Raw genomic sequence first — 27,449 nt, forward strand, 5'->3', positions numbered from 1 at the left:
TGGCTCTCATACCATCATGGTCACTTAATCATCCCCCGTTTCTAATTGGCTCATTCATCCCGCCTCCACTCCCCTGTAACTATTCCCCAAGTCGTTGCTGTAAATGAGTGTGGAGGGGTTAATACTGTTTTTAATTATGTTTATATGCGTCAACTCCAAAAAAGAATAACGGGATATTGGTGTGCGTGTAAACGTGGTTACTGTTTACGCAACCTATGATAGCCTAACACCACTGTCACCAATAGAGACCACAACAGTGTCACATCAAATGTGACAGGCTCGTAATACCTGTGCTCTGACAGGCGACCGTAATACCTGTGCTCTCCAGTTTTGGTCAAATACATAGACACGGCTGATAGACAGACGACAGAAGTCACACAGCATCAAATAAGCAGCCCATTCACTCCAGTAGGCCCCACCCAATCAGAACAATGCAAAAGGCCTTCTGTCCAGCTTCTGAAGCCTAGCCAATGGCTGGCTGAACTAGTTGGATTGTTCTACCCAGAGACCACCAAAGCAAAATCCTGATTGAATATTTTTTTATTTTCAGTATTAACCCACTCACTTTCTGACTCAAACTGGAGAGATGAAATCAGAAGATCATTCAAATTATTGTAAAAATAAACTTTTGTTTAAATCCTCAGGCCTTCCCTGTTCCCCACAGTCCCCCACTGCCGAACCCCTACTCACTGCATATAGCCAGCTCCATGACCCACTATACTAAAAACGACTATGCTAATCTCATGTGTGTTTCAGACACTGTTCCCTGGCGGTGATCAATGCGTTAGCAAACATAGCAGCTAACCTGGCCGCAGAGCAGATGGTAGATGAGCTGCTGGTCAACCTACTGGAGCTGTTTGTCCAGCTTGGACTGGAGGGCAAGAGGGCCAGCGAGAGGGCCTCGGACAAGGGCCCCGCACTGAAGGTACACTCCATTTACACAGTAACCATAACTTAGGCTAGACTACAAGGTTCCTTGACAACAGGCTTGTGTTAGTTGTTTTGCGTTGACATTGTTTAGCTATCGTTTATTTATTTCCAGGCGTCAAGCAGTGCAGGAAACCTTGGCGTACTGATTCCTGTTATTGCCGTGGTATGTGGATTGCCTCTATACATTTTGTATTTTCAACAGTTTGTGCAGTATTTGTCTCGAGTGTCTGTGCAGCACTACTTCATCTCTACACTCCGTGTTGATCTGGGTCTCCTCTCTCTGTGTAGCTGACAAAGCGTCTGCCGCCCATCAAGGAAGCGAAGCCTCGCCTGCAGAAGCTGTTCAGAGACTTCTGGCTCTACTCTGTGGTGATGGGCTTCGCTGTTGAGGGATCAGGTGGCTGTTTAAGATTATATTAACATATACTACAGTAAACCACCAGGATTGGTGTACAATCTATAGAATTGACTCGACGTGGTTTAAATGGTGGCCTATACCCATCTGATGGTAAGATTAAAGTGTGTTTATCAGGCTAACAGTCATTCTACTGTGTAAAAGTGCATAGGTTTATTAAGGGTTTTGTGTGTTCTGCAGGTCTGTGGCCAGAGGAGTGGTATGAGGGAGTGTGTGAGATCGCCACCAAGTCGCCCCTCCTCACTTTCCCCAGTGGAGAACCTCTACGCTCTGAACTACAGTACAACTCTGCCCTGAAGAACGACACTGTCACCGCAGTACGAAACGCAACCACACACACATACAGATCGTGTACAGACATACACACACGTCCTACTACAAACACACACACACTTGGCTGACGTTCCCTGGTTTTGTGTGTGTGTGTGTGTGTGTTCAGGCGGAGCTGAATGACCTGAGAAGCACCATTATAAACCTGCTAGATCCTCCTCCTGAGGTGTCTGCTCTCATCAACAAACTAGACTTCGCCATGTCGACCTACCTACTGTCTGTCTACAGGCTGGAGTACATGAGGTAATCTCTCCCCTCTTCTCTCACCAGGATGCTGCGTGCTCTAGACTCTGACCGTTTCCAATCCATCTCTCCCCTCTTCTCTCACCAGGATGCTGCGTGCTCTAGACTCTGACCGTTTCCAGGTGATGTTCCGCTACTTTGAGGACAGAGCCATCCAGAAGGACAAGTCTGGTAAGCTGCATTACACAGTCATTGCAGTCATTGCAGTTAATACACGGGTATTACTCATGTATTAGACCGCTATTACACATTTATTACAAATATATTTGCTGTTTATTCCACATGATTTAGACAGTGATATAATGAATGTCTCCTCTCTTTGTCTCCAGGTATGATGCAGTGTGTGATAGCCGTTGGGGACAAAGTGTTTGAGGTCTTCCTACAGATGATGGCTGAGAAGGTAAGGTTGTCGGATAACACTTAACACCCAACACTAGCCATGGAGTCGAATATTTGAGGACCGTCGTCAGATTCAATCAAAACGGAGAGACGCAAGAGCATCAAAGTCAAGGACACCTGACCGTCTGTGGAGCATGTCCTCTCCAATGATTGGTGGGTTGGTTTAACCGTTGCTCTCTCCTATGTTTCTCTCCCCAGCCGAAGACTAAAGCCCACGAGGAGGAGTTGGAGCGCCACGCTCAGTTCCTATTGGTCAATTTCAACCACATCCACAAGAGGATCCGTAGGGTGGCCGACAAATACCTGTCAGGTCTGGCCGAAACGTTCCCCCACCTGCTGTGGAGTGGCCGCGTACTGAAGACGATGCTGGACATCCTGCAGACCCTCTCCCTCTCCCTCGGCGCGGTGCGCACACATGCTCTCTGGTATCCACCTGCCATTTGTTATTCTGTGATCCCTCAATGTATTGATTTGTGCCCCTGCTTTGTGTATAGGACATCCATAAGGACCAGCCGTACTACGACATCCCGGACACCCCCTACAGGATCACTGTACCAGACACATACGAGGCCAGAGAGGTGGGAATGGGTGTTTGGTGTGTGTGTGTGTGTGTGTGTGTGTGTTTTCTGAATGTTTCATTGACGTTTCTCTGTGGCTGTAGAGCATAGTGAAGGACTTTGCTGCTCGCTGTGGGGAGATCCTGAAAGAAGCCATGAAGTGGGCCCCCTCTGTCACCAAGTCACACCTACAGGTGAGCTACACACATACACACACACATTTTGTAAAGGAAAAGCAGATGGAAATGCATTGCAGATGTTCTGTCAAATCATTGTTCATGAAGAGGTTCTAAATGGCTTTTTTGAGGAAGTTAAGGTTTTAGATGAGTTGTCTTTATTCCCTGTTTTTGATGTTCTTCTCCATCTCCAGGAGTACCTGAACAAGCATCAGAACTGGGTGTCAGGTCTGTCCCAGCACACTGGCCTGGCTATGGCTACAGAGAGCATCCTGCACTTCGCTGGCTACAACAGACAGAGCACTACGCTAGGGGTGAGAACACACACACACCTAAAATGTATTTCCATTCAAAATTGTTTTTACATAACTCTAACCCTAAACCTAACCCCGAAGCCTAAAATAGCCTTTTTACAAGTAAGGCCTGGCAAAATATCCTGACTTCTCAGAGTTGTAGGACTTCTGGTACTCACAAGTATAGTAAAACGTGTCCACACACACTAACCAAGTCCCTTCCTCCCCTCCAGATCACTCAGCTGACAGAGAGGCCAGCCTGTGTGAAGAAAGACTACTCCAACTTCATGGCCTCACTCAACCTGAGGAATCGCTATGCTGGAGAGGTACAGAGAGACACTACTACAGTTCTGGACCGGACACTCACTTCTTCATAGACTTCATATTTCTTCGGCTGAGTCAACAGAACAATGTTGCGGTTCACATCGACATTGCGTGTGTGTGTGTGTGTTTCTCCCTCCAGGTGGCAGGTATGATTCATTTCATTGAGGCGGTGCGTAGCCAGTCAGACCTGTCCACCCTGATGGTCAAACAGATGACAGAGGCTCTTGACACTCAGAACCCTGAGGCCTTCACTGAGAACATGTTCAAACTGGCTGCTCTGCTCATCAGCACGAAAGGTGTGTGTGCTGACGAGTTGACTTTGGTTTGGAAGGGAATGAAGGCACCATGTAGCCCAGGGTCGGGCAATAATTTCCGGCTACATCGGGCTTTCAAAATTCAGCTGAAGTGCTGCACATATTTTTGTCCAGATCGATTTGTTCATCAGAAGTCTTTAGCGGGCCAGAGAAAGGGCAGCTATTTGAAAACGTATCGGTCCATTAGGATGTCTACATACTTTCTGTCTAGTTTTAGAGTGGCCTGGATTTATTATAGATAGATATAGATGTTTTGTTTTTTACTCCAACCTCCCCCGGGCCAGATTGAATGGTTTCGGCCCATTGCCCATCCCTGATATTGCCCATTGGGGTGCATTTTTTCATGGATGTAGTCCCTTGTTCAGTTTTTGCTGTGGTGTGTGTCTGTCTGTCTGTCTCATTATATTGAAGGCTTGTGTTGTCTCTCTCCCTCTCTGTGAAGAGTGTGATCCTCAGCTGCTGCACCACCTGTGTTGGTCTCCTCTGAAGATGTTTACAGAGCACGGCATGGAGACGGCTATCGCCTGCTGGGAATGGCTCCTGGCTGCTCGCACTGGAGTGGAGGTCCCGGTAAGCATGTTGTAGACATCTATTGCTGGAGTTGAAGTAACATTGTGTATTTCTGTGAAAATAGTGGTGGGACCCGGATTCAAACCCACACTAACACGGGTATTCTCTCTCTCTGTCTGTAGTTCATGCGTGAGATGGCGGGGGCGTGGCAGATGACAGTGGAGCTGAAGATGGGCTTGTTCTCTGATGCTCAGGTGGAGGCTGATCCCCTAGCAGCCTCAGAGGAGAGTCAGCCTGTCCCCTGTCCCCCCGACGTCACCCCTCACTGCATTTGGATAGAGGTGTGTGTGTGTGTGTGTGAGTTCAATCTAGTTCGCTTAAAATACTAGAGTAAGTGGAATTCACTGCATAAGTCCTATGTGTTTTCATTCCATGCCCCCCCTCCCCCTCCAACTCGTCTTCTACTTTCTCCTTCTCTCTCTCCCTCTTTCTCTCTCCAGTTTCTGGTTCAGAGGTTTGAGATAGCTAAATATTCCAGTGAAGACCAGGTGGAGATATTCGGGAGCCTATTACAACGCTCGCTCTCCCTCAATGTAGGCGGGGCCAAGAGCAGCCTCAACCGCCACGTAGCCGCCATCGGACCTCGCTTTAGGTCCATACACACACACACACACACACACACACACACACACACACACACACACACACACACACACACACACACACACAAGATCCAGTTTCTGATTCAGAGCAAATTCATTGAGGTAATCTCTCTCTCTGTGTGTGTGTAGGCTCCTAACTCTGGGTCTAGCACTGCTCCATTCTGACGTAGTCACCAACACCACCATCAGAAATGTCCTCCGAGAGAAGATCTACTCCACCGCCTTCGACTACTTCAGGTACACACGCACACACACACACACAGGAAGTTCTACTCCACCGCCTTCGACTACTTCAGGTACACACACACACACACACACAGGAAGTTCTACTCCACCGCCTTCGACTACTTCAGGTACACACACACACACACACACACAGGAAGTTCTACTCCACCGCCTTCGACTACTTCAGGTACACACACAAACACACACAGGAAGTTCTACTCCACCGCCTTCGACTACTTCAGGTACACACACAAACACACACAGGAAGTTCTACTCCACCGCCTTCGACTACTTCAGGTACACACACACACACACACACACACACACACAGGAAGTTCTACTCCACCGCCTTCGACTACTTCAGGTACACACACAAACACACACAGGAAGTTCTACTCCGCCGCCTTCGACTACTTCAGGTACACACACACACAGGAGGTTCTACTCCATAGTCCTTCTCTACTAACATGGGCGATAACTTTCCCTCTCTAAATCAGTATCTTTACCACAAGGAGAGAGCATCATGTTGACTCAACAATATGACATTTTAATAAATAGTTTCCTCTCCGAGGGAGGATCCTCAAAAGCCAGATGATGTGATGCCAGGTAGCCCTATGCAGGGGAAAGGAGTTCCAATGATGGGTCTTGAGGTTATTATAGCTGGTGGTGGTTAAACAGCAAGCGTGAGGATTGTGCATTATTGTGCCGTGTTTATATAGTAGGTCAATGACATTCCACACATGGCTACCAGGAAAGCGGAGAAGAAACAGGACACTATGCTGCTGATGATACGTTTGTATTCATTCCCAATCGGTTGTGTAAAGTACTTAATTAAAAAATACTTTAAAGTACTACTTACAGTTGAAGTCGGAAGTTTAAATACACCTTAGACAAATAAATATGAACTCAGTTTTTCACAATTCCTGACATTTAATCCTAGCAAAAATTCCCTGTCTTAGGTCCGTTAGGATCACCACTTTATTTTAAGAATGTGAAATGTCAGAATAATAGTAGAGAGAATGATTTATTTAATATTTTACTTATTTCATCACATTTCCAGTGGATCAGAAGTTTACATACACTAAATTAGTATTTGGTAGCATTGCCTTTAAATGGTTTAACTTTGGTCAAATGTTTTGGGTAGCCTTTCACAAGCTTCCCACAATAAGTTGGGTGAATTTTGGCCCATGCCTCCTGACAGAGCTGGTGTAACTGAGTCAGGTTTGTTGGCCTCCTTGCTCGCACAAGCTTTTTCAGTTCTGCCCACAAATGTTCTATAGGATTGAGGTCAGGGCTTTGGGATGGCCACTCCAATACCTTGGCTTTGTTGTCCTTAAGCCCTTTTGCCACAACTTTGGAAGTTTGCTTGGGGTCATTGTCCATTTGGAAGACCCAAGCTTTAACTTCCTGACTGATGTCTTGAGATGTTGCTTCAATATTTCCACATAATTTTCCTGCCATCTATTTTGTGAAGTGCACCAGTCCTTCCTGCAGCCAAGCACCCCCACAACATGAATCTGCAACCGCTGTGCTTCACGGCTTGCAAGCCTCCCCCTTTTTCCTCCAAACATAACGATGGTCATTATGGCCAAACACTACTATTTTTGTTTAATCAGACCAGAGGACATTTCTCCAAAAGTTACGATCTTTGTCCCCATGTGCAGTTGCAAACCGTAGTCTGGCTTTTTTTTATGGCGGTTTGGAGCAGGGAGGAAATGGGGTACAAAAAAATACGCTTGTGGCCATACCACCTGTTGAACACCTGTTCAGGGTCGGCCTGATTAGTACTGGGACGGGAGACCGCCTATGAATACCAGGTGCCGTAAGCTAAAATTATAATACTAATGTAAAAAAGGTATGTATTATGCAGAATGTTGTTGTTCGCAACACGTGTCATTGGCGAGGTCAGGATTTTCTTGTGTTAATTAATTGTATACTTCCCTCATTCCCTTTCCCCCCCCTCCCTCTCTAGTGCCCCTCCTAAGTTCCCTACTCAGGGGGACAAGCGTCTGCGCGAGGACATCAGCTTCATGATTCGTTTCTACGCCAGCATCCTGTCGGACAAGAAGTACCTGGCGGCGTGCCAGCTGGTTCCTCCCGGTGAGCTAGGCGCCGTGCCCACCCCCAGCACCCTCTCTGCCGGGATATTCGGATCACTAATCGTGTCCAGCACTTCTCCGATATCGATGCTAAGTAAGCCTACAGTGGTGGAAACACCGGCTGATTAACAACAGCATTGCAAGACTACAAGAGCATGTTTTTACACAGGTCAAATCTGACGCCTGATCAGGCTCCTTGCTACGTTGCTCATAGATCGATAAATCTTTATAGTCTGTAGGATCTCACTCTATTTATTTCTGTCTCTCTTTCTCTATCTATTTCTTTCTTTCTGTCTCTCTTTCTCTTTCTGTCTCTTTTTCTTTCTTTCTCTCTTTCTCCTTTCTTTTTCTTTCTCGCTCTCCCTCTCTCTCCTTTCTCTCTTTTTCTTTCTGTCTCGCTTTCTCTCTTTCTCTCTCTTTTTCTTTCGGTCTCTCTTTCTTTATCTATTTTACTCTATCCATCTATTTGTCTGCTGCGGAGCAAGGCGCAGATTTGCCACCTCTGATAAAATGCATGATTGATTATTTATTATTATTATTCTACACATTATATCATGCCGATCCGCCCCTCAGCTCGATTTGTCAATTTGTCAACAAAAAGAAAACAAACAAATTGAGAAATTTGAGAGACGTATTTCTTCTCCACCACCCACACCGCTCCTTCCTCCTGTCCGTCCCTGGCGACCCCAAGAACAACATGATCTCACTTCATAACACATCGGATCGCGCCGGGTAGAAACTAGCCCTAACCACAGATCTAGAATCAGATTACTCTACCCTCAATGGTAACCCTTTACCATCAGGTGGGTGAAATAATGTCTGACTGTAACAGCGGTTAGGGGTAAATTCTACCACTGCCTGTGGGACCAACGCATGGTCATCTCATATAATACAGGACTAACGTTATAAACCTCATCATATCGCTCTTCAAAAACTCCTTCCTCTCCATCGAATGCTGAGACGATGCTCGTCGCCTCATTTATATTTCACAATGTCTTGTCCATGGATGGTGATGCATGTCCGTGTGGATTTAGGAATGAATGCATTGAGTGGTAGAGAGAGGGATGCATGCCAATGTTGTTTTAGATGAATGCATTGAGGGATGGAGAAAGATGGAGCTAGAGAATGTGAAGGAATTAGGCGTTAGATGGACAGAGATAATTGCAGCAGGAGATAGTTGAGTTTGTAGTGGAAAGAGGGAGGGATAAAGAGATATGGATAGAGTGTTAAATGAGGAAGTAGATTACAGTCGGGAAAACCCCAGGGCCCAAATAATGAGGGATAGAAAGACTTTGTGTGTACTTTATCCCTACCTACAGTGTATTCAGAAAGGATTCACATCCCTTGACTTTTTCCACATTTTGTTGTTATAGCCTGAATTTAAAATGAATTAATATATATATAAAAAATGTGTCACTGGTTTACACACAATACCCTAATGTCAAAGGAGTATGATGTTTTTAGAAATGTTTACAAATTAATTTAAAATGAAAAGCTGAAATGTCTTCAGTCAATAAGTATTCAACCCCTTTGTTATGGCAAGCCAAAATAAGTTCAGGAGCAAACATTTGCTTAACAAGTGACATGGACTTACTGTGTAATAGTTTAACATATATTTTTTTAAATGACTACCTCATCTCTGTGCCCCACACATACAATTATCTGTAAGGTCCCTCAGTCAAGCAGTGAATTTCAAAGTGTAGATTCAACCACAAAGACCAAGGAGGTTTTTCAATGCTTCGCAATGAAGGGCACCTATTGGTAGATGTGTTTTTAATTTTATTTTTACCGTCTTTGAATATCCCTTTTGAGCATGGTGAAGTTATTAATTACACTTTGGATGTTGTATGAATACACCCAGTCAATACAAAGATAAAGGCGTCCTTCCTAACTCAGTTGCTGGAGAGGAAGGAAACCGCTCAGGGATTTCACCATGAGGCCAAAGGTGACTTTAAAACAGTTAAAAAGTTTAATAGCTATGATAGAACTGAGGATGGGTCAACGACACTGTAGTTACTCCACAATACTAACCTAATTGACAGATTAGGTTAATATTGTGGATAAGGCACTAAAGTAAAACTGCAAAAAATGTGGCAAAGAACTTTACTTTTTGTCCTGAATACAAAGTGTTATGTTTGGGGCAAATCCAACACAACACATCACTGAGTTCCACTCTTCATATTTTAAAGCATGGTGGTGGCCGCATCATGTTATGGTTATGCTTGTCATCGGCAAGGACTAGGGAGTTCTTTTCTGGATCAAAAGAAACGGAATAGAGCTAAGCACAAGCAAAATCCTAGAGGAAAACCTGGTTCAGTCTGCATTTCACCAGACACTAGGAGACATATTCACCTTTCAGCAAGACAATAACCTAAAACACAAGGCCAAATCTACACTGGAGTTGCTTACCAAAATGACATGGAATGTTCCTGGGTGGCAGAGTTACAGCGTTTACTTTAAATTGGCTTGAAAATCTACAGCAAGACTTGAAAAGGGCTGTCTAGCAATGATCAACAACCAACTTTACTGAGCTTGAAGAATTTTAAAAAGAACCATGTGCAAATATTGTCCAATGCAGGTATGCAAAGCTCTTTAGAGGCTTGCCCAGAACGACTCACAACTGTAGTCGCTGCCAAATGTGATTTTAACATGTATTGACTTTCGGGGTTGAATACTTATCTAATCAAGATGTAATAATGTTTTATTTGTAATTATTTATTTTTTTTACAAATGCTAGAATTGTTCTTCTACTTTGACATTACAGAGTATTTTGTGTAGATCATTAACAAAATAATGACATCTATTTGAATCCCACTTTGTAACACAACGAACTGTGGAAAGAGTAAAGGGGTGTGAATACCTTCTGAAAGCACTGTATGCCTGTCTGTGTGTGTGTGTAGACAACCAGGACCCGTCTTTGAACAGTCTGTCTGTGATGACGGCCCAGGACCCCAGGAGCACCATGTCTCATGACTCCAGCTCCCGCTCCCAGCAGAGTGGCCAGAGTGGCTGGATCAACACCTACCCTCTGTCCTCTGGCATGTCCACCGCCTCCAAGAAGTCAGGTAACACACACACACACACACGACAGACAGACGCAATGCGCCCACACACACGCGGCGAGATCTGACCATGTCCTTCCTGTCCCCAGGCATGTCTAAGAAGAGTAACAGAGGGACTCAGCTCCATAAGTACTACATGAAGCGTCGGACCCTGCTGCTGGCCTTACTGGTGAGAGCAACAGTGGGGATTTTTACTGTGGAAGGTTTCTGTTCGGACAGAAACATTCCCTTTGACTCCCCCTCCTTGCTATTCATTTGCTGTTAGTCCTACATTCTGACCGTCCACTTTGTTGCTAGGACTGACGTCCTCTTCCCCCCCCCCCCCTTCTAGGCCAGTGAGATTGAGCGGTTGACTACCTGGTACAACCCTCTGTGCACCCAGGAGTTGGCCATCGCTACAGAACAGTCCGTGGAGACCAGCATCGCCAACTGGAGGTCCAAGTACATCAGCCTCAGTGAGAAACAGTGGAAAGACAACGTCAACCTGGCCTGGAGTATAGCTCCTTATCTGGCTATGCAGCTACCTGCCAGGTAAACACACAGTCTCACACAGACACTTGTAGGGGAAACGTGGAAAGCTTTAGATTGGTTCCACCTGAATAATAACTGTTGTTGTCAGGTTGAAGAACGTTGCGATTGTGGCATGTTAGTGCTAACCCTCTCGCGTGTGTGTGTGTGTGTGTGTGTGTGTGTGTGTGTGTGTGTGTGTGTGTGTGTGTGTTTTTAGGTTTAAGAACGATGCGATCGTGGCTGAGGTGACCCGGCTGGTGAGGCTGGACCCTGGAGCGGTCAGTGACGTACCTGAGGCCGTCAAGGTGAGTCAACCTGTAGTTCGGCAGTCATCTGCTACACAGGAGTGGCCAATGCTCATCATACCTCAAAGATGTTTGTTGAAGAACATGTTTTTTTATGTCAGAGCCACGAAGTTCAGGTTCAAAAGTGGTGGTGTTTCTAATTGAACGTTTTTTTGTCATTCAACAAAATAAATAATTGTGTGTTTTCTAGTTCCTGGTGACGTGGCACACCATTGATGCAGACTCTCCAGAGCTGAGTCATATCCTGTGTTGGGCTCCTGCTGACCCTCCCACCGGCCTGTCCTACTTCTCCTCCATGTACCCTCCGCATCCCCTCACCGCTCAGTACGGGGTCAAAGTACTACGGTCGTTTCCTCCGGTACGAAACACACACACACACACACACACACACACTTTATACCGTCACTTATCCTAATGTATTTGTTTCTTCTCTAGGATGCCATCCTGTTTTACATTCCTCAGATAGTTCAGGCCCTGCGCTATGACAAGGTGAGTGACACTACTAACTAGCTGCTGTGTTTCTACATTACCCTGTGTGTGGTGTGAAAGATAACAAGCTTGTGTTTGATTGGCAGATGGGCTATGTGAGAGAGTACATCCTGTGGGCGGCCCAGAAGTCTCAGCTGTTGGCCCACCAGTTCATCTGGAACATGAAGACGAACATCTACCTGGACGAAGAGGCACACCACAAAGACCGTGAGACAGACAGACACACACACACACACACACACACACATACATAGTCACAACCAAAATTATTGGCACCCTTTGGTGTTGGTAGAAGGATGCATATGCAGAAAAGAACCCCATACCTATTGTAAAATATGGTGATGGATCTTTGTTACGGGGCTATTTTGCTTCCACTGGTCCTGGGGCCTTTGGTAAGGTCAACAGTATCATGAACTTTACCAAGTACCAGGACATTTTAGCCAAAAACCTGGTTGCCTCTGACAGGAGGCTAATACTTGTTTACAAGTGGATCTTCCAGCAAGACAATTGTATTAGTATAGAATAAGAACATAACATTTTAGAACATAAAATACACTGTAGCTCAGTGTTTTTATAATTGATTTTAAACAGTCTTTTTTGCTCATCTTTATCAATAATGTTGGTCGTGACTTATACACACGCGCGCATATGTACACACTCTTACCACTCCTTTCTCTCTCCCCCTCTCCCCCTCTGTCTCTGTCACCGTCTCTCTCTCTCTCTCTCTCTCTCTCTCTCTCTCTCTCTCTCTCTCTCTCTCTCTCTCTCTCTCTCTCTGTTTCTCCGTGTAGCCGACATCGGGGATCTGTTGGAGGAGATGGTTGAGGAGATAATAGGTGCTCAGTCTGGTGCAGCTAAAGACTTCTTCCAGAGAGAGTTTGACTTCTTCGACAAAATCACCAACGTATCTGCAATCATTAAGTGAGACTAACACCCATCCTTATATAGTCCACTACTGTTAACCAGTTCAGTTTTTGGACATTGAAGTGTTGGTGTTTTTCAGGCCCACCCCAAAGGGAGATGAGAGGAAGAGGGCCTGTCTCAAGGCTCTGTCTGACATCAAAGTCCAGCCAGGTAACAACAGCTAGGAGACATCCGTGGTACAACAGCCTTTCCTTAATTGGTTTTTATTCAAAACCCCCAAAAAACAGGTCAAAGGTAATTGAGGCGAGGAGAGGGAACCTGTGTGAAAAATGACCTTGTATGAAACGAGACTCCCTCTCCACCCGCGCGTCATCAGGCAAATGACGAAAATCAATGTGTGAAGTGATGAAAAACAAGTGAAGTTACTTCTGCAAGACATTTTATAGATAAAACAATAAATAGTATGTTGTCTTTAATCGTGTGCATGCTTTCAAAAGCTGGTTTCAAAGGGTGTGATAGATTTTTTTCAACTCTTCCGCGAAGGGCTCAGGTAGGATACACATGACTGTCCTCCCCTCCTCGAGGGGAGGACACTTTCCCGTTCGCCTACTAACAAATTGACTTCTCCGTGACCTCTCAACCACTTATCGGTTTCCGGGTCACAGAGGACAGAGGGTGGAGGACTGACTTTTGCCCAAATGATGAAATACCTATGTCTGTGCGGGTGCGTGTTCGATTACAGTGAGGTGTATTGTAAATGTATGAATAGTTTTACCCAAGGTGTTTTGACCTCTGTAAGCAGTTGATTCCGATATCTGTGATTCTGCTACGTGGACGCAGTAGTGTAAGGTATGTGTGTGTCTGACCGTTGTATGTCTGTCCTCCACTGGTGGCCATCCTCCAGGCTGCTATCTGCCCAGTAACCCAGAAGCCATCGTACTAGACATCGACTACAAGTCTGGAACACCCATGCAAAGGTACTGACGAATTGATTTTATTCATTCGATTGATTTAATTGATGATTTTTATGCCTGACAAAGACCTTCCAGTTGAAACGTTGCAATAAAGTACACAGGAGCATTCAATGGTATGTGGATATCTATTCCTTTCTTTGGCTATTTCAAGAAAGGTTTATTTTCCTATCTCACAGGATGTATAGTGCATTTGGAAAGTATTCTGACTTTTTCCACATTTTGTTACATTACATCTTTATTTTAAAATGGATGAAATAGTTTTTTCCCCCCTCATCAATCTACACACGATACCCCATAATGACAAAGCTAAAACAAGTTTTTAAACATAACTGCAATCTGACATTCACATAAATATTCAGACCCTTTACTCAGTACTTTGTTGAAACACCTTTGGCAGCGATTACAGCATCGAGTCTTCTTGGGTATGACGCTACAAGCTTGGCACACCTGTATTTGGGGAGTTCCTCCCATTCTGCTCTGTACATCTTCTCAAGCTCTGTCAGGTTGGATGGGGAGCGTTGCTGCATAGCTATTTTCAGGTCTCTCCAGAGATGTTCGATCGGTTTCAAGTCCGGGCTCTGGCTGGGCCACTCAAGAACATTCAGAGACTTGTCCTGAAACCACTCCTGCGTTGTCTTGGCTGTGTGCTTAGGGTCGTTGTCCTGTTGGAAGATGAACCTTTGCCCCATTCTGAGGTCCTGAGCGCTCTGGAGCAGGTTTTCATCAAGGATCTCTCTGTACTTTGCTCTGTTCATCTTTCCCTCGATCCTAACTAGTCTCAGAGTCCCTGCCACTGAAAAACATCCCCACAACATGATGCTGCCACCACCATGCTTCACCTTAGGGATGGTGCCAGGTTTCCTTCAGACGTGACGCTTGGCATTCAGGCCAAAGAGTTCAATCTAGGTTTCATCAGACCAGAGAATCTTGTTTCTCATTGTCAGAGTCCTTTAGGTGCTCTTTGGAAAACCTCCAAGCGGGCTGTCATGTGCTTTTTACTGAGGAGTTGCTTCCGTCTGGCCACTCTACCATAAAGGCCTGATTGTTGGAGTGCTGCAGAGATGGTTGTCCTTCTGGAAGGTTCTCCCATCTCCACAAAGGAACTCTGGAGCTCTGTCAGATTGACCATCGGTTACTTGGTCACCTCCCTCACCAAGGCCCTTCTCCCCCGATTGCTCAGTTTGGCTGGGCGGCCAGCACTAGAAAGAGTCTTGGTGGTTCCAAACTTCTTCCATTTAGAAACGATGGAGGCAACTGTGTTCTTGGGGACCTTCAATACTGCAGACATTTTTTGGTACCCTTCCAACACAACACAATCCTGTCTCTGAGTTCTACAGACAATTCCTTCGACCTCATGGCTAGGTTTTTGCACTGACATGCACTGCCAACTGTGGGACCTTATATAGACAGGTGTGTGCCTTTCCAAATCTTGTCCAATCAATTGTATTTACCACAGCTTGACTCCAAGCAAGTTGCAGAAACATCTATCGAAACAGGATGCACCTGAGCTCAATTTCGAGTCTCATAGCAAAGGGTCTGAATACTTATGTAAATAAGCTATTTCAGTTTTTTATATTTTTTAATACATTTCGTAAAACCTGTTTTCGCTTTGTCATTGAGGTTTTGTGTGTAGATTGGTGAGGAAAATAATTCATTGAATCCATTTTAGAATAAGGCTGTAACGTAACAAAATGTGGAAAAATGGAAGGGGTTTGAATACTTTCTGAATGCACTGTATATCCGACTGCTGTCTCTGGTCTCCCCCAGTGCTGCCAAGGCCCCGTACCTAGCTAAGTTCAAGGTGAAGCGTTGTGGGGTCAGTGAGCTGGAGAAGGAGGGTCTGCGTTGTCAGTCAGACTCTCAGGACGGGGAGGACAGCGAAGAAGTAGCTCGCAGGATCGTCTGGCAAGCTGCCATCTTTAAAGTGGGCGACGACTGCAGACAGGTACGACACACACACACCGCACGCATATTTGACATACTCAGCACTTTATAAACAGCACAAAATGTCATCAGCATTTTCTGATAATTGTATTCTCTCCATACCTCCTTTTCTTTACCTCCTCTCTCTTCCTCCCTCTTTGTCCCTCCAGGACATGCTGGCTCTCCAGATCATTGGTCTGTTTAAGAACATCTTCCAGCTGGTGGGACTGGACCTGTTTGTGTTTCCCTACAGAGTGGTTGCTACTGCCCCCGGGGTAAGAATACCCTCTACACCCCTTTTTGCAGGCCCACGGATCAATTTCGAAATTGCACCTGGTGTATTCCACTATTCTAACTCCGAACAGTAAGTTGAGACTGTTTTTACCCTGTAGCTATCTCAACTTACTGTTCAGTTAGAATAGTGGAATACACCAGGTGCAATTTCAAAATTTTGTCGTGCATCAGCATGTCAGCTAAGATTTTTTTTATTGGTAAGTTAGTCTAGGCCAGTTATATAAACAAGCATTTCGCTACACTCGCATTAACATCTGCTAACCATGTGTATGTGACCAATAAAATGTGAATTATTCTCTCTGCCCCATATCAAAATTTTTCGATTTGCATGAAATGAGTTAGAAACTTGCTAAATCTTCTCTCTGCCCCATGGCAAAATGAGTAGAATTGCATGAAATTAGTTGTACATTTGTCAAATCTTCTCTGCTAAAATGTGTAGAATCTCAGAAAACTGCTCTAAAACTTCAATTTTTACTTTCCGCTGTCAAGAGGGGGGACGCTAAAATGTTTTGCTCACAAGTTGGGGTGGTCTACACCCCAGCCCTTAGACCTTACCCGTTGTCTTGTTACTCTGTGCTGTGTAGCATCACAGTAATGGTTTCCTTGTATCTGTCTCGGTGTCCAGTGTGGTGTGATCGAGTGTATCCCTGACTGTAAGTCCCGTGACCAGCTGGGCAGACAGACGGACTTTGGGATGTACGATTATTTCAGGAACCAGTACGGAGATGAGTCCACTCTGGCCTTTCAGAAGGTGAGATGACTGTCCCCCAACCCCTGAACCTTCATCCCTGACCTGACCCACTGTGGTATTTTTTCACGTATTTGGACATATACTTACAGTGCCTTCAGAAGGTATTCACAGGTCTTAACTTTTTCCACATTTTGTTGTTACAGCCTGAATTTAAAATGGATTACGTTTAGATTTCATTTTGTCACTGGCCTACACACAATAGCCAATAATGTCAAAGTAGAATTTGTTTTTTTGAGATTTTTACTAATTAATAAAAAATGAAAAGCTGAAATATCTTCAGTCAATAAGTTTTCAACCCCTTTGTTATGGCAAGCCTATATATGTTCAGGAGTAAACATTTCCTTAACAAATCACATAATAAGTTGCATGGATTCAATACACCCAGACACTAGAAAGATACAGGCATCCTTCCTAACTAATTTGTCAGAGAGGAAGTAACCTACACAGGGATTTAACCGTGAGGCCAATGGTGACTTTAAAACAGAGTTTGGCTGTGATAGGAGAAAACTAAGGATGGATCAACAACATTGTAGTTACTCCACAATACTAACCTAAATGACAGATTGACAAGAAAGAAGCCTGTACAGAATACAAATATTCTAAACATGCATCCTGTTTGCAACAAGGCACTAAAGTAATACTGCAAAAGATTTTGTAAAGCAATTCACTTTTTATCTTGAATACAAAGTGTTGTGTTGTATTGGATTTGCTCCAAATATATTACTGAGTACCACTCTCCATATTTTCAAGCATAGTTTTGGTTGCATCATGTCATGAATATGCTTGTAATTGTTAAGAACTAGAGTTTTTCAGGATAAACAAAGAAACAGAATCCTAGAGGAAAACCTGGTTCGGTCTGTTTTCCTCCAGACACTGGGAGATCTTTCAGCAGGACAATAACCTAAAACACAAGGCCAAATCTACACTGGAGTTGCTTACCATGAAGACAGTGAATGTTCCTGAGTGGTCGAGTTAGTTTGAACATAAATCTACTTGAAAATCTATGGCAAGACCTGACAATGGTTGTCTAGCATTGATAATGATCAACAACCAAGTTGACAGAGCATGAATATTCTTTTTTTATAGTAATGGGGAAATGTTGCACAATCCAGGTGTGGAATGCTCTTAAAGACTTTCCTAGAAAGACTCACAGCTGTAAATGAGATTTCTGTATTTAGTTTCAATACATTTGCTAAAATGTCTAAAAACATGTTTTCACTTTGTCATTATGGGGTATTGTGTGTCGATGGGTGAGAGAAAAATAATATTTAATCGATTTTGAATTCAGGCTGTAACCCAACAAAATGTGGAATACGTCTGAATACTCTCTGAAGGCACTGTATGTCTCTTGTCATTAAAATGGAACAGTTGCCTTAATATACATCAACTCTTTTACCTCACCAACATTGTGCACTCTCTCCGTCGCCCACACTTTCTAGGCGAGGTACAACTTCATCCGTAGTATGGCAGCCTACAGCCTGCTGCTCTTTCTGCTGCAAATCAAAGATAGACACAACGGGAACATCATGCTGGACAGCAAGGGACACCTCATCCACATAGGTACAAAATCATCCATAACATAGTCCGTATTGGTACACAATCAGTCACCCTTAACCTCATCCACACAATCATTTGTTTAATATAGCAAGGGACACATTATTTATCTTTGGGACAATAAAGATATTCATTTAATTTACAGTGGGGTCTGAAATGATGGACACCTTTTGATAAAGATGAGCAATAATTAATAAAATACTGAGGTATATTGTAGGCAAAAAATGCGGAAATTATATTATTTTATACTAATACTATTTCTCAGAGAAACAGAGAAAAATGTTATCAAAAAGGTAGGGGCCAAAATGATTGTACAAACAGAGTGAAGACTCAAACGGACGACTGGTGAAAGCGCAGACCAATTTTATTCAACCCACTGCGTGCCTCAGCTGCAAGCACACTTTGCACATGATCAACCAACCATTTATATGTCATGACGAGAGTAGGGTTACAACTTCTTGGAACTTCTTATGTGTTGCCCAACTGTTGCTCTGGTCAAACAGTCTGGTAGCAGTTCCTCTTTTTCCGGTCACTTCTCCATGATGTTTATCAGTGACATCCTGTTCACCTTTACTCGACAGACCGGGGTCGTATACTGTTCCTTTTCTCTCACAGTAAATTTCCATTCCCAAAGTTCCTATTCACTCTTCATTGACCCCTAACACCAATAGAATTTTAACATGTACATGTGACGTAATCAATAAGTTCTAATATCGTGACTGGAATAAGTATATTTCAAGTTAGAACCCCTAAAGATTCTTATAAATAAAGTTTGTTTAGGTTGTTTCTCTGATTTATTTTGTGCCCAATAGAAATGAATGGTAAATCATGTATTGTGTCATTTTGGAGTCACTTTTATTGTAAATAAGAACATAATGTTTCTTAACATTTCTAAATTAATGTGGATGCTACCAAGATTATGGATAATCCTGAATTAATTGTGAATAATGAGTGAGAAAGGGTCACAGATCATACCCCCAAGACCTGCTAACCTCCCGTAATGGTGAGAGGGAAAGTAAATAATTTAGACTCCTATCTTTTTTAGGAAAAACTAATATTACTTGTTTAAACTAAATCTATTTCTCTGAGTAATTGTGTTAGTATAAAATACAATTTTCCAAATGTTTTTTTACATCCAATACAGCTCAGTATTTGAGTTATTTATTTTATACAGTCATTTACTGCACATCTTTATCAAGGGTGTCAATAATTTTAGTCCCCCACTGTATATTAGTTGTCTAACAAAAACAACAAAATCTACTTTCAGACTTTGGCTTCATGTTTGAGAGTTCTCCTGGTGGTAACCTGGGCTGGGAGCCGGACATCAAGCTGACTGATGAGATGGTGATGATCATGGGAGGCAAGATGGAAGCCACTCCCTTCAAATGGTTCATGGAGATGTGTGTCAGGGGGTACCTGGCCGTCAGGTAAGAGTGGGTGTGTCTCAATCTTATTTGCATCTAAACTGTCGTTCTTTTGGGTTAATCAGATTTTTTTTCTCCTCTGCGTTAGGCCCTACATGGACGCGGTGGTGTCTCTGGTCACTTTGATGCTGGACACTGGACTACCATGCTTCAGAGGACAGACCATCAAACTGCTCAAGTCAGTACATCAATAAACCACATGGGGGCATAGATGACATTTTTGCAAAGTCTCTTTTGACCATTTCTGAACATGTGTGTTTGGGTTCACAGGCAGCGGTTCAACCCCAGTATGAGTGAGAAGGAGGCGGCCGCTTACATCATCAAGGTCATCCAGAGCTGCTTCCTCAGCAGCAGGTAACACCAGAGGCCCTGTCCCTTTCCAGTCTCTAGTGCCTTCCCTCACTCTATGGCCCTGTCCCTTTCCAGTCTCTAGCACCTTCCCTCACTCTATGGCCCTGTCACTTTCCAGTCTCTAGCGCCTTCCCTCACTATGGCCCTGTCCCTTTCCGGTCTCTAGCGCCTTCCCTCACTCTATGGCCCTGTCCCTTTCCAGTCTCTAGTGCCTTTCCTCACTCCTATAACCCCATCTCAATAACCAGAAATATCTATATACATGCTAACTGTCTATATACACATCCTATACATGCTGGCTAACAGTCTATATACACACACGCTATACATGCTGTCTATATATTTACATGCTAACGAACTGTCTGTATACAAATGCTGTACATGCTTATTTATACATGCTAACTAACTGTATACAGATTCTATACAGTGCATTCGGAAAGTATTCAGACCCCTTGACTTTTTCCACATTGTTATGTTACAACCATTATAAAATGGATTAAATAGTTTTTTTCCCTCATCAATCTACACACAATACCTCAAAATTAAAAATCAAAAACTGTTTTTTTGCAATTTTTTCAAATATATCAAAAATAAACTGAAATATCACATTTACATAAGTATTCAGACCCTTTACTCAGTACTTTGTTGAAGCACCTTTGGCAGCGATTACAGCCTTGAGTCTTCTTGTGTATGACGCTACAAGCTTGGCACACCTGTATTTGGGGAGTTTCTCTCAACCTTCTCTGCAGATCCTCTCAAGCTCTGTCAGGTTGGATGGGGAGCATTGCTGCACAGCTATTTTCAGGTCTCTCCAGAGATGTTCAATCGGGTTCAAGTCTGGGCTCTGGCAGGCCCATTCAAGGATATTCAGAGACTTGTCCCGAAGCCGCTGTGTGCTTAGGGTCATTGTCCTGTTGGAAGGTGAACCTTTGCCCCAGTCTGACGTCCTGAGTGCTCTGGAGCAGGTTTTCATCAAGGATTTCTCTGTACTTTGCTCCGTTCATCTTTCCCTCGATCCTGACTAGACTCCCAGTCCCTGCCGCTGAAAAACATGCCTACATCATGATGCTGCCATTACCATGCTTCACCGTAGATATGGTGCCAGGTTTCCTCCAGATGTGAAGCTTGGCATTCAGGCCAAATAGTTCAATATTGGTTTCATCAGACCAGATAATCTTGTTTCTCATGGTCTAAGAGTCTTTAGGTGCCTTTTGTTTGGCAAACTCCAAGCGGGCTCTCATGGGCCTTTTACTGAGGAGTGGCTTCCGTCTGGCCACTCTACCATAATGACCTGATTGATGGAGTGCTGCAGAGATGGTTGTCCTTCTGGAAGGTTCTCCCATCTCCACAAAGGAACTCTGGAGCTCTGTCAGATTGACCATCGGGTTCTTGGTCACCTCCCTGACCAAGGCTCTTCTCCCCTGATTGCTCACTTTGGCTGGTCGGCCAGCTCTAGGAAGAGTCCTGGTGGTTCCAAACTTTTATCATTTCAGAATGATAAAGGCCACTGTGTTCTTGGGGACCTTGAATGCTGCAAATATTTTTTGGTTCCCTTACTGTACCTTGACACAATCCTATCTTGTGGCTCTACGGACAATTCCTTTTGAGCTCATGGCTTGTTTTTTGCACTGTCAACTGTCGAAACGGGATGCACCTGAACTCAATTTTGAGTCTCATAGCAAAGGGTCTGAATACTTATGTAAATAAGGTATTTCTGTTATTTGTTTTTAATCCATTTTTTTTAAATGTTTTTTATATATATATATATATATATATATATATATATATATATATATATATATATATATATATATATATATATATATTTGTTTTTTGCTTTGTCATTATGGGGTATTATGTGTAGATTGATGAGGAACATGTTCATTTAATCTATTTTAGAATAAGGCTGTAACAACTAAATTTGGAAAAGGTCTAGGGGTCTGAAAGCTTTTCCCGAATGCACTGTACATGCTGACTGTCTGTATACACATGCTTATACAGTTGAAGTCGGAAGTTTACATTCATTTAGGTTGGAGTCATTAAAACTCGTTTTTCAGCCACTCCACAAATTTCTTGATAACAAACTATAGTTTTGGCAAGTCTGTTAGAACATCTACTTTGCATGACACAAGTAATTTAACCAACAATTGTTTACAGACAGATTATTTTACTTATAATTCACTATCACAATTCCAGTGTGTCAGAAGTTTACATACACTAAGTTGACTGTGCCTTTTAAACAGCTTGGAAAATTCCAGAAAATGATGTCATGGCTTTAGGAGCTTCTGATGGGTCAATTGACATAATTTGAGTCAATTGGAGGTGTACCTGTGGATGTATTTCAGGACCTACCTTCAAACTCCGTGCCTCTTTGCTTGACATCACAAGTCTGGTTCATCCTTGGGAGCAATTTCCAAATGCCTGAAGGTACCACGTTCAGAAGTACAACAGTACACAAGTATAAACACCATGGGACCACACAGCTGTCATACCGCTCAGGAAGGAGACTCGTTCTGTCTCCTAGAGATGAACGTACTTGTGCGAAAAGTGCAAATCAATCCCAGAACAACAGCAAAGGACCTTGTGAACATGCTGGAGGAAACGGGTATCAATATACACAGTAAATGAGTCCTATATCAACATAACCTGTAAGGCCGTTCAGCAAGGATGAAGCCATTGCTCCAAAACACCCACTAAAAATCCAGACTACAGTTTGCAACTGCACATGGGGACAAAGATCGTACTTTTTGGAGAAATATCCTCTGGTCTGATGAACCAAAAATAGAACTGTTTGGCCATAATGACCATCGTTATGTTTGGAGGAAAAAGGGGAGGCTTGCAAGCTGAAGAACACCATCCCAACCGTGAAGCATGGGGGTGGCAGCATCATGTTGTGGGTGTGCTTTGCTTGCAGGAGGGACTGGTGCACTTCACAATATAGATGGCATCATGGGGCAAGAAAAATGTGGATATATTGGAGCAAAATCTCAAGACATCAGTCAGGAAGTTAAAGCTTGGTTGCAAATGGGTCTTCCAAATGAACAATGACCCCAAGCATACTTCCAAAGTTGTGGCAAAATGGCTTAAGTCAAGGCATTGGAGTGGCCATCACAAAGCCCTGACCTCAATCCTATAGAAAATATGTGGGCAGAACTGAAAAAGCGTGTGCGAGCAAGGAGGCCTATAAACCTGACTCTGTTACACCAGCTCTGTCAGGAGAAATGGGCCAAAATTCACCCAACTTATTGTAGGAAGCTTGTGGAAGGCTACCTGAAACATTTGACCCAAGTTAAACATTTTAAAGGCAATACACTCAATTACTATTTGGTAGCATGTGAACTTCTGACCCACTGGGAATGTGATGAAAGAAGTAAAATATTAAATAAATCATTCTCTCTACTATTATTCTGACATTACCCATTCTTAAAATAAAGTGGTGATCCTAACTGACCTAAGACAGGGAATTTGTACTAGGATTAAATGGCAGGAATTGTGAAAAACTTGAGATTTAAATGTATTTGGCTAAGGTGTATGTACACTTCTTACTTCAACTGTACATGCTAACTAACTGTCTATACACATGCTAACTGTCTGTGTTCTGTCTTTATTCAGGAGCAAGACCTATGATATGCTGCAGTATTACCAGAACCAGATCCCATACTAAAGACCTGCTGCAGTATTATCACATACTTGGACCTGTCTGATATGAGTCCTTATTCCCTCTATATATGCAGTAACCTCTGCTTTTTATCCTGTTTGTAAGGTCAGAGGTTGTCCTGTACAAAGTCATTCTCTTCAGCTAGCTAGCATCAAGCATCTTGTGCACTTTATAGATCATTGTATTTCACCCACCTGATTGGACCCTGATCAAGAGTTGTTACACCAGACTGGAGAATTCACACTAACCTATCAATCAACTAACCAACCAATCAGTCGATTCCTGCGAAAGGCAATCACACAACCGGTTACTGAACTCCAATACAATCAGCAAATATCACGGTCATAGTACATATCACATATCAATCATATACTAATGCTGTGTGTGTGTTTTAGTAGTCAAAAGCGATAAGAGTAGATCTTCTCTCGGGGGACATTTCTAATGGTGGCGCTAGTGACTATATCTGTCTTGAATCAATAACATTGTGTGTGTGTGTGTGTGTGTGTGTGTGTGTGTGTGTGTGGACTTGTTTAACTATTCTTGTGGGGACCAGTTTTCCCCACAAGCATAGTAGTCCCCACAAGAATAGTAATCAAACAAATATTTGACAAACTGGGGACATTTTGTTAGTCCCCACAAGGTCTAATGCTATTTCTAGGGGGGTTAGGAGCTAGGGTTAGTTTTGGGGTTAAGGTTAGGTTTTTGGGTTAAGAGTAGGGCTTAGGGAAAATAGGATTTTGAATGGGACTGAATTGTGTCCCCACAAGGTTAGCTGTACCACACTCAGTGTGTGTGCGCGTGTATCAGCTCCAAGGTGGTTGGGTCCAGTTTAGGATAAACCAATGTTGTTTGTTTACCTACTAACTCTGCATGTCTTAAGACCAGACCTTTACTAGTATTAACATCTTACATTGGTTTAGTTAGCTGTCTTAAACGTGTGTGATTTCTATTTGGAGACATTCCTCTTTCTGTACAAAAAGATTTTCACCTTCGACCCTCTACTTGAATCTCCAGGATTTGGGTTTAGTATTATGATGATGGTAGTGATGATAATGATAACTATGAAGACCCAAAAAGCCATTTCTCTAATCCTTGGCACAAACAGAAGTGTAATTACATAACTACTCTCCTCTGACGTTATGCAAGATGTTACCGTCTTAATGTGTGTCAACATATGAGATTGCTGTCATTATCCCTTCAAAAACCCTGCTGTCGTGCTGTACTAAATGTTCTGTCTTTATGAAGATGTTTTACTTGATAGTCTGTAAAGATAATGAATCTTACATCTGTTTATCATTTTAGATTAGAATGGTATGTATTATATTTGTTCTGAATGGATATGTTATAATTCACTTAAGGGTATTTTACTTGGATGTATAAGATGAAATAACCTATGTATGTATTACAGATTTGTAATATGAAGGAAATTACAGAGGGCTGTATGTTTGTAATAACTAACAAGACATGCATTTCAGACCAATAAGAGCTGTTACATTATTAACCCCTAGTTGTACAAGCCTGAGTCCATTGCTGTAGTCTTTTAATTGGACTATTGTCGTTTGATTTAATGTCTGTTTTCTACTGTCCTCTGTCAGCCACTGTCTGCACCTTTTTTGTGGTTTCCGGTCTAAGTTCTACCATAGCAATCTCTCTCTCTGTGTGTGTGCACGTTTCTAGAATCTTAGTAGAGAGCACATTACACCCCCCCCCCCCCCCCCCCCCCCAATGTATAATTGTGATTGAGTGCTGAAACATAAACCCCAGTTGCAGCTACAAACACTTGATGTCTGTGTCATTTGATCTACTTCTGCGGTTTTGAAACGTTATCATTAAGACCTGGGTATGAGATTATCCTTGCCAGAACAGGTGCTACTCTACTGCACTTAAACATTTTGCACTTGTCCAAAACCACTGTCCAAAAGAGAAACAACGATGAGGATTTTCAGGCAGCGGCGACTCTGTTTCCAAGCATTTGCTCCCACCCCCTGCCAACTGGCCTATGTAACCTTTTTTTTAATTGATGACTTTAAACATCATTTCGTGGTGAGCTGGGCTGAAGGGGGGAAAAAGCCCAGTAGTATTAAAATAGGTCCTCAGATGCTCCAGCGCTTACCGTTTTAGATTATTGGTTACCAAGGCCTACTGTGCCTTCCTGCCCCATGCGGCTCTAAATCAGGCCTTTCTGCCCCACGTGCTGATCTGTGGGGGGGTAAGGTGGGTGAATTAGATTAAACGGCATGTAGTCTCGAAGAATCAGTTGGTTGATCTCAGATCCACCAGATTACTGCCTGCCACAAGCATCTTAGGTGGCCAGTAATAAACTAAAACTAAGAGCATTGTATTTGGTACAAATAATTCCCTAAATTCTAGACCTCAGCTGAATCTGGTAATGAATGGTGTGGCTGTTGAACAAGTTGAGGAGACTAACTTGGTGTTACCTTAGATTGTAAACTGTCATGGTCAAAACATATAGATTCAATGGTTGTAAAGATGGGGAGAGGTCTGTCTAATAAAGAGATGCTCTGCTCCACAAATCAAGTCCTGCAGGCTGTAGTTCTATCTGATCTTGATTATTGTCCAGTCATAAGGTCAAGTGCTTCAAAGAAAGACCTTGTTAAGCTACAGCTGGCCCAGAACAGTTTCTCTTGGCTAAGAGTTGAGGAAAGACTGACTGCGTCACTTCTTGGAAATTCCTAATTGTTTGCATAGTCAACTTACACCAGACATGCCACCAGGGGTCTTTTCATAGTCCCCAGGTCCAGAACAACTTCAAGGAAACGTACAGTATTATACAAAGCAGTGAGTGCATGGAACTCCCATCTTTATATAGCACAAGTGAACAGAAAGCCTAGATTAAAAAACAAAGCAAGTCTCTCCCCCATGTGACCTACTTGTGTGTATGTACTGACATGTATGTGTAACTGACAGATGCACACACACACACTACATGTTAATCTTTCTAAATGTATGTAAATTATAAAGTATTTTGTCCGTAATGTATTTTTCATTGGTCCTCAGTAAGACTAGCCATTGGTGTCGGCTAATGGGGATCCCAATAAATCAAATCAAATCTTCGACCTGAGAGAGGGCAAGGCTAAGGACCAATTCACCCGCTTGGTTCTTTATCTCCCGGGATAATAGGCTCTTGTTATGACAGACCTCAACTCAGGACCGGCGTTATGGGCAGGCCTTATAGGGGCCATGGCCCGCCCTGCCATTTCCTCATTCAAATAAAATATTGAAATACAGATACTTTATTTGGAGGAGACTCGTGCCGACCAAAAGACACATCAATCTCAGATAAAGCAACGAGCGAAACAACGCCCATCTGTCTCAGTGTGTGTACATGGGCTACATATAGTAAAACAGAGGGGCGCTGTTTCGCTTGCTCGGATGCTTTCTTTGGGAGATAGTTTAAGCCACTTGCTATGCAGAGATGTGGTGCTGCTGCCCTGCGGAGGAATGGTGCAAAATATCACGGAGCTGGTAAAAATATAGATGGGAAATGTAATGAATGATTTAATTGCAACTAAAATTACATGAAAACTATAGAATGCTAAAGTCACTAAATATGTAAGCTATAGCAGTCTATACATATGTAAATAGTGGTTTCTTCCCTTTCTCTCTCTGGCGGTGGTGGGAATAATTAATAACTAAAGGCGTGTTCTGAGTACCGTCTGTTGGACGCTTGACCACTTCAAGCAAGACAAATCCGATGAAACAAGAAACGCCAAAGACAGACAATTCTACCAGGAGTTTCTAAAACGGCTGTTCTCCAAACAGTTCGTTATGGACTTGGGGTTGGGACTCGTG

The 27,449-nt window shown here is 43.2% G+C and overlaps 1 protein-coding gene across 2 annotated transcripts in view; it reads left to right on the top strand.

The window, feature by feature from the left end:
- Positions 1-26,170, top strand: part of pi4kaa (phosphatidylinositol 4-kinase, catalytic, alpha a) — a 38,456-nt gene extending 12,286 nt beyond the window's left edge. The window contains exons 16-51 of one of the 2 annotated variants that reach the window (XM_020457977.2): positions 757-925; positions 1,043-1,093; positions 1,219-1,327; positions 1,526-1,662; positions 1,785-1,918; positions 2,007-2,089; positions 2,248-2,318; positions 2,516-2,722; positions 2,812-2,895; positions 2,979-3,068; positions 3,245-3,364; positions 3,577-3,669; positions 3,807-3,963; positions 4,424-4,551; positions 4,674-4,832; positions 4,992-5,143; positions 5,283-5,390; positions 7,351-7,478; positions 10,378-10,542; positions 10,629-10,708; positions 10,871-11,070; positions 11,267-11,354; positions 11,545-11,712; positions 11,790-11,843; positions 11,930-12,050; positions 12,635-12,764; positions 12,847-12,917; positions 13,612-13,684; positions 15,449-15,626; positions 15,775-15,879; positions 16,524-16,649; positions 18,089-18,209; positions 19,471-19,630; positions 19,716-19,805; positions 19,898-19,981; positions 23,591-26,170. In XM_020457977.2, coding sequence (XP_020313566.1) covers positions 757-925; positions 1,043-1,093; positions 1,219-1,327; positions 1,526-1,662; positions 1,785-1,918; positions 2,007-2,089; positions 2,248-2,318; positions 2,516-2,722; positions 2,812-2,895; positions 2,979-3,068; positions 3,245-3,364; positions 3,577-3,669; positions 3,807-3,963; positions 4,424-4,551; positions 4,674-4,832; positions 4,992-5,143; positions 5,283-5,390; positions 7,351-7,478; positions 10,378-10,542; positions 10,629-10,708; positions 10,871-11,070; positions 11,267-11,354; positions 11,545-11,712; positions 11,790-11,843; positions 11,930-12,050; positions 12,635-12,764; positions 12,847-12,917; positions 13,612-13,684; positions 15,449-15,626; positions 15,775-15,879; positions 16,524-16,649; positions 18,089-18,209; positions 19,471-19,630; positions 19,716-19,805; positions 19,898-19,981; positions 23,591-23,642 — 4,246 coding nt within the window. In that variant the 3' untranslated portion in view covers positions 23,643-26,170. Of the gene's footprint in view, positions 1-756; positions 926-1,042; positions 1,094-1,218; positions 1,328-1,525; positions 1,663-1,784; positions 1,919-2,006; positions 2,090-2,247; positions 2,319-2,515; positions 2,723-2,811; positions 2,896-2,978; positions 3,069-3,244; positions 3,365-3,576; positions 3,670-3,806; positions 3,964-4,423; positions 4,552-4,673; positions 4,833-4,991; positions 5,144-5,282; positions 5,391-7,350; positions 7,572-10,377; positions 10,543-10,628; positions 10,709-10,870; positions 11,071-11,266; positions 11,355-11,544; positions 11,713-11,789; positions 11,844-11,929; positions 12,051-12,634; positions 12,765-12,846; positions 12,918-13,611; positions 13,685-15,448; positions 15,627-15,774; positions 15,880-16,523; positions 16,650-18,088; positions 18,210-19,470; positions 19,631-19,715; positions 19,806-19,897; positions 19,982-23,590 lie in introns of both variants that reach the window. The other variant, XM_020457975.2, reaches the window with a different exon arrangement.
- The last annotated feature ends 1,279 nt before the right edge of the window (positions 26,171-27,449 follow it).

The sequence above is a fragment of the Oncorhynchus kisutch genome, linkage group LG23, assembly GCF_002021735.2.
Source record: "Oncorhynchus kisutch isolate 150728-3 linkage group LG23, Okis_V2, whole genome shotgun sequence".
Taxonomy (NCBI): Eukaryota; Metazoa; Chordata; class Actinopteri; order Salmoniformes; family Salmonidae; genus Oncorhynchus; species Oncorhynchus kisutch.